This window comes from Coffea eugenioides, unplaced genomic scaffold, assembly GCF_003713205.1.
Source record: "Coffea eugenioides isolate CCC68of unplaced genomic scaffold, Ceug_1.0 ScVebR1_2291;HRSCAF=3292, whole genome shotgun sequence".
NCBI classification, from domain to species: Eukaryota; Viridiplantae; Streptophyta; class Magnoliopsida; order Gentianales; family Rubiaceae; genus Coffea; species Coffea eugenioides.
In genome coordinates this window covers 20,918-28,004 of record NW_020862765.1, presented here as the reverse complement: position 1 = coordinate 28,004, position 7,087 = coordinate 20,918, and the positions used below count along the sequence as shown (strand labels likewise).

The 7,087-nt window shown below is 33.9% G+C and overlaps 1 protein-coding gene across 1 annotated transcript; it reads right to left on the bottom strand.

Moving 5' to 3' along the window:
• Window positions 1–3,588, bottom strand: LOC113756408 (vesicle-associated protein 1-3-like). The gene is made up of 8 exons (XM_027300092.1): window positions 3,358–3,588; window positions 3,062–3,132; window positions 2,809–2,890; window positions 2,529–2,638; window positions 2,237–2,389; window positions 2,111–2,158; window positions 1,516–1,593; window positions 1–302 (listed from the first exon to the last, which is right to left on the bottom strand). The coding sequence occupies exons 1-8, from the start codon at window positions 3,416–3,418 to the stop codon at window positions 195–197; spliced, it is 711 nt and encodes a 236-aa protein (XP_027155893.1). The 5' UTR covers window positions 3,419–3,588; the 3' UTR covers window positions 1–194.
• Window positions 3,589–7,087: the final 3,499 nt, after the last annotated feature.

The window sequence follows — 7,087 nt, the reverse complement described above, 5'->3', positions numbered from 1 at the left end:
AAGGCAAGGTCCCTTTGAAATTCCACAGAAACCAGTCCCTCGCATGTAAAATGATCAATGGTATTTGTCTACAAAATTTTTGAAAGGAAGACATGATAAACTAAATTTCGATGTTCAAAAAGAAATGGATTATCAAATGGCACTAACAATAATAGCATCTTTCCATGCAAATTGCCTGCTCTGGAATACTCGCTTCATCTGATAAAGTACCCAATTAGCACACCTACTAGACCAATGAGTAACACGATGAACAAGGAGACACGACCAACTTGATTCCTGAGAATTTCTTTCCTCGTCTTTTCCTGTCCAATATGAAAAACCCACATTACAGCATATCATAAATATAGAAAGTAGTAATTGCTATCTCTTCAATGCACCGAATTAAGCTCATACATCGTGACGTATAAAACAATTGGCATACATTGCCTTGAACTATTCCGCTAGTCACCGATACATCATCCAAAAGCATGCTACTACTGTTCTTTTATCAAGCAACAATGGAGCAGGATATTCATGTCCTTATTAGACAAAGGGAAACAATTGTCACATCAAGTCAAGAACAAAAGATTAACCCTATAATTAGCGGGCAATCATAATATTCTGCTTGTTAAAATGAATAAAGCTTGGTTCTGAGATTCAAAATTTTGAAAGAAAAGCATATTAGAAAAGATCCGTCATGAAAGCTTTGCCACATTAGGCATATTTAGATTTACAACATAAGCCTCCAATCAAAGCATTTCAAGTTTTTAACATAGAACCTGCAGTGATTTATCTGACTTCATTGTTTTCAGTATGAATTTTTAAATATGAACTCTTCTCTCGTGATTCCAAGTGACCTCCCATTTCACCACACCATCCCCTCTCCTGTAACAAAGAATGTAGGAATGCCCTCCCATTTCATCACATATAAAAGAGCGAAGCCTTCACGAAGAGTTAGGGTTCTGTGATTTAGGAAACCTAGATGACTACTTGAGCTCAAGGTGAACAAAAAAGTCCTTCAAAAAAAAAAAACTCTGGTGAAAAGGTACAGAGTAGTTACAATCATGAGCTTTGGTTTCCCCATATTTAAAAAAAAAAAAAAAAATCTTTCTACAAAAAACTATGATGTCATCATCTGTTAACTGATCATGAGCTTTGGTTTCCCCATATTTAAAATATTAAAAAAAAAAAAAAATCTTTCTGCAAAAAACTATGATGTCATCATCCTGTTAACTGAACACAAGCTCAAACATAGTATTAATTTGACGTTACTGATCTAGACATCATGAACCTAACCAATACACCCAATCTTGAAGTCAATTCTCAAACAACTTAGCTCAAAAATGGGCATGAACCTACATAATTATGCTCATACTCTGTACTGTTAATAGATTATGAATCGAAAAGGAAAAATTAAGATAGCCCCATAAAGATGTGAAAAGGAGGGGGGAAAAAAAGAAAAGGGAAACTATCGAAACATGAGTCATCATGTGATATAGCATCAGTTTTAGCAATTCATGATCATTCTCAGCATACCAGCTCAAGATAAAGCTTTTGATTCTGTTGAGTAGCAGAAGTCTTCTCCTCCATCAACTTTGATATCATAGGCCAATCCTGCATTAGAAAAAGTGTTACGCTAAACAACTATCACCCACAGAAGGGGTTAAGAAAATAACACAAATGACTAACAAAGGGCAGATGACAATTGCACATGCTTTAAAAAAACTCAGTCAAGACACTTAATTGATCCAGAACAACAAAATGGTACAAATTAATTGGCACCCCCAGTAGTTCATCATGTCCAGCCTCAGTAAAAGAAAATTTTCAGTTGCTAAAGAATTTTGACAATAAAGCATCTCAAGATACAGAAACCAACTTAAAAAACAATCTACTTTTTTTGGGACACTAAGATGACAGGTATACTCAATCAGAAGTTCTCTTGCCAAAATATTTGATTGCAAACTTATCTCCAAAATAACGAATTTCACAAAAACAAAAGCATAATTAAAATGGATAAATGTAAACCAGACTGAAGCGCCTTAAGATATGTGCTTTCATTTTTCAATCGAAACAAGGTCTGCAAAGATGTTGCCTATGATGTTGGATGCAAAAGAAAGAAACGTCTGTTCACCTCTGAAGAGGATGCTCCGCCTGTTGACTCCTCAAAAGTCCTACTTACCTGGCATATTTGTAGGACAAGGCATGATTAAAAAATCAATGGAGGCAAGGCAACAAATGTGAAATAATGAACACTTACATGCTCAGAACTTTTAACCTCATCATCAACCATAGATGATATGGGAGAAGAATCTTCTTCAGGTTCTTCAGGGACTGGAGAAGGGGGATTGGCAGGAATATAAGCAACCCTCAATTTGGACTCCCCAATGACCTTTCCGTCCTCCTTCTCGAACTACGGATCAAATTCACAAAAATCAGTTCATTTCAATATATCAACTCACTCATCAAACCCAAAATCATATGAAAATAGAATAAAATATGATCAAATAGACTCTTTACATAAGTTATCTGCCCTAAAAGAAAGAACCCACCATCTGCTGATTTAACTCCTTTGCACCCTCAGGCATGACAACACTCTGAACTAGAAACTTATCTTTGCACTGCATATCAGGGGGCATCTCTTTATGCGCCTGCATTGTAACTGCACAATCAACAAGAAAACAAGCAATTGGCAATACAAGTTAACCTGTAAGGTACATATTCCCCACCAACTAAGCATTATATGCTGAAAACCAGAATACTTGGTTAATACATATGAAGAACCATAAAACCTCTTATCAGGAACTATAACTTCCATGAAATAAACTTTACCGGTGACATTGCTAATGGCACCAGGCCGAATAACACCAGCATTCGGCCGAACACTGTACTTTCTGGGATTGGTTGTTTTAACCTTAAGACAACATCAAAACTAATTAGTCCATAACACGTATTCAAAACATACGTTGTTTTTTCACAGAATAGGAAGAAGGAAAGGAATGGTTGAAAATCCAACCCTCGTTCCAACACAAAAACGAAGCCCCTAAACCACAAGGCTATATTCGATTCTCAGATTAACAAGTACCTTGAATGCAATATATTGATCAGTCCTGTTGATGAGTTGCAAAGAACATGAACTCTGCTTTCTCAATTCAACTTTTTCCGATACATGCCAACAAAATCATCAAGGAGTAGCATCAACAAAAACCAGAAAACAAGAATAACCCATTAGTTGAACCATAACAATCAAGCAACCAGCGAAAGCTAAAGCACCAAAAGCCTAAAAAATAAATAAAATCAAAACCCAAAAAAAAAGAGACAAAACACAAATACCAGAGAGCAAAGAATCTTAAACAAGAGAAAATTCAAGTAAAAACTTACATGGAAACTTGAGTTCTGTTGGGTGAATGCTAAGAAAATCACCGGGGCCGCTAATTCCCATGGCTTTCTATCAAACACTTGGCAATTGGGAAATGAAGAAATAAATTCAGGGTTCTTTGAGGGAATTGGATTAAAGAAGACGGCTATGATTTCAGAAATCTGCCGTTTAAAGATTTTTTTTTCATAAACCTATTTTTCCCTCGAAGGACCCGATTTTCTTTCTGTTTTTGTTCTTCGCCTTGCAGGATGTGATCAGAAGAGAAGCTCATTGGCTTTTCCGGGAGCAATGGTCAATTGACTATATTGTCCCTCCTTATCTGTCTAAAGACTATAGCGTCCTGTCCCTCCTTAGTGGATTGTGGTTACTGGATACCACCAGACCAGCCACGCTCGGTCTACCCAGCCCGTTAAAGGCAGGGCCTTCATGGGTTGGGTCCAAAAATATTAGACTGATTATAATACTGGTAGATCCCCCCATACAACGATAGCGTTTTTCTATTACCATTTAATAAATGGATTAATTACGAAACTCCCCCTCCAAAAGACCCTGCTTTGTCATTTTGTTCCCCACATTTTGTTATCAGATGGATCCCATTTTTAAATTTACAGAATTACACTCAAACGTACAATTAACTCAACAAAGACAAATCAAAATTGAACATTTTTCACATGAGATGTATAGCTCTGAAGAAAGGAAGAATAAGCTTTAAAAAAAAAAAATCAATGATGTGCTCGTTATCATGTATTGTCATATTAAGAAAAATCAAGATAAAATATGTGCCCAACAAAATTGATGATTTTGCAAGCAAATATGTGTTGTTGTGCAAATCTTTTACAACTAATATGTACAAATAACTAATCTCATTCAGTTTTTTTTAAAAAAAATTTGTGCTTTGCAAAAAGGGCATGTGGCATGTCGAAATCACTTTTAATGTAGGATTACTTGGTTTGTTTATTATCTTGGAAAAAATTAAAAATTTTTAAGGGGCACATTGATCTAATTGAATAATAAGAAGGGTAAACATAAGGAAATAACATTTTTGATGGGGGATTTGTATAATTATGCTAATTGCTCTTCTTATGCCAGAGTACTTTCCCAAAGTAGTAGTTCAATAATTCATCATTGAGTTATATATACATTGAATATCAAAAGTAAATTTAAATGTCAACTCTTTATATTTTCATGATAGGTCGCTAGAAATCAAATTATAGAAAATTTTTACTTTGTACAACTTTATAAGACATTAGAGAAAAAAAAAATTGATGCTCTACGAAATATCCAGATAACTACTTTGTGTTATGAAAATCTTGGACAAATTAAAATTAAACATTTGAGGTGGAAACAAATTTGCAAGATAAAAATAACTAGAAGGAGGCATTTGATTCTTCAGTCTTTAACAGAAATTACGATGACAAATCACTTTAGTTATAACTTATTAGGATTTGGTGTATAAGAAACGATTAAAGTGTGAAATTATCTACTAGCAAACATTCAAAATACTAAACAATGCAATTGCTAAAATGTTTGCAAGAATCTGCTTAGAAACAGAATATAAAAATTTCTAAAATGATTAGACTTTATTTGATATGTGTTAAAGATCCTTTTTTTTTTTTTCGGAAAGAATGTAAAAAAGATATAAAGCAAAGAAAATCGAATTAGCTTGGGATTTCCAGCGGACATCCACCAAGGCTGCCAAACCAATCATTAAAACTCAACAAAGATTGGGGACCGGAGGCCGGACAGTTAAAATCCATATGCTTGGCCAGGTCTGGTCGAGAAAACACAGGGGGATGTTTGTCGGGAAGCTGGTTCGTTTGGAATGATGGTAGTAGTAAATTATTTGGAAAAAAATTTATGTGAAATATTGTTCAACTTTTTTACAAGGGGATATGTGTGAGATAAAAAAATAATTAAAAATTATATTTATGATATAAGCAAAACAGAACGTGATTTTTTGTTTTTTTGGCAAATCGTGATAACTAAACATACCAAATTGATGATGTTTGATAGGATTTGTCTCTGTCGAAATCTTCTCGTTTTGCTCTTTGGTTACACAGCAGGTAGATTGATTACTTTTATTTCATTTTTTAAGCTCGTGAATTACTATTTGAAACATTTTCTTTTTCTAAATTTATCCCTAGACTGGGATATATAATTTTAGGGATTATCCCTTTATTATCTTTTCTAAACAAGTTTTAAGCCGCCAAAGATTTTTAGCAACTTTAAAAATAATAAAAAGAACTACCTAAGAACAAAGAGTTCGTCTTATCTTTCAAGGAGTGCGGCGGTAAGTAGCTTGTAGTATTACCAAGCAGGGACAGAATTGTATCCTCCAGGCCTTTAAATACAGGGTTAGTTTTTAATTTAATTAAATTTTTTGTACGGACTGAACAATGCTATTTGCTTTCAAGCAGGAATGCAAATGAATCAAATCGCTTGCGACCAACTCAACCCCATACTAGATTCAAGTTCGGTCAACATTGCGTTCGAATTGAGTTCAACCTGACTGACCAAGTTGAACTCGAGTCGAATTCAAGTCTAGAGATATTCATCTCATTAGCTCGCGAGCTAACTCGATTATATATATATATGTTTTTATTTTTTTATTTTAATAATAAAATTACATATATATCTCTAATATTTTATTATTTGTTAAGAAATTTTATTTTTTTAAAAAAATAAAATAATTATTTTTTAAGTTCGAGTTTGAGTTTTACATTTTGAGCTTTACATTTTTATTTTAAAAAATAAAATAATATTCAGAGATATTCTTTCTTCTTTTTTTAAAAAAAAAATTATTTGTTTGTTTGCAGGTAAGCCTTTGATTCTTATCTATATAATTAATCATATTGTCTATTAGAAAATTTTCCAGTGGTCCAAATTGAGTTGTTTTTGCCATAAGAATATAATTTTTCATTCATCGACAAGACATGCTGCATTCTGTACCCATCATTCATGCATAAGTTATAAAAAAAATAAAACAAAGTAGAAGAAGAGATAACTTGCACGGATTTGGATTCCTCATCCGAACACGGAGGGTCCTTGACCATTGAAAAGCCTATTCCTGCAGGCTGAAAATACGAGATGATGGATCAGGTACTTCCAATTTCATGTTCCCTGAACATTGATTGAGCTGCAAGCCCTACGCTGTCAATTTTAATTGCTTCTTCAAATTACTGCTGTTGCATGAGCTGGGGTCAATGGACTTATCACTGATTCTCATATTTTTTGGCAAATACTACTGATTCTCATATTCGATTCTACTTTTTTTTTAAATTTTTTGGTGTACTGCATGATTACACAAGATTCTTGGAAGCAAGTGCTACACTTGATGAGCCAGATAGACATGCTGCCCAAATGGTTGTCAACATAAAGACGTAAATGCAGATTTTTCGTTTCCTACAAATTACAATTGATCAGCACATTAATGCCCCTTTAATTTTGCACAGTTCACATAATATGGCTTTTCACCTTTTGTTATGAAGTTATTCTTTATCTGTGAACACCAAAGTTACTGCAGTTTCTTTTTATTTTGGTAGTAAAATAAAGTCTAGATGGATCAAGTTTCAATCACCGTTACGGGTTAGGGTATGCCTTTGAAATCACAGGTCACTTGTAGAAGTTCTTACATATCGCCTATCAATACAGGTTTTACATCGATAGCAAAATTCAAATACACGATCTTTTATTAGAAAGTGATAAGTCCTTATCAATTGAGCCAACTTGTGT

Coding starts and splice junctions, on each gene's coding strand:
- LOC113756408 (XM_027300092.1), bottom strand. CDS start 3,418: ATGGGAATTAGCGGCCCCGGTGATTTTCTTAGCATTCACCCAACAGAA. Junction 2,639..2,808: donor TGCCATTAGCAATGTCACCG/GTAAAGTTTATT, acceptor TTGATTGTGCAG/TTACAATGCAGGCGCATAAA. Junction 2,390..2,528: donor AGGAGTTAAATCAGCAGATG/GTGGGTTCTTTC, acceptor TTTGATCCGTAG/TTCGAGAAGGAGGACGGAAA.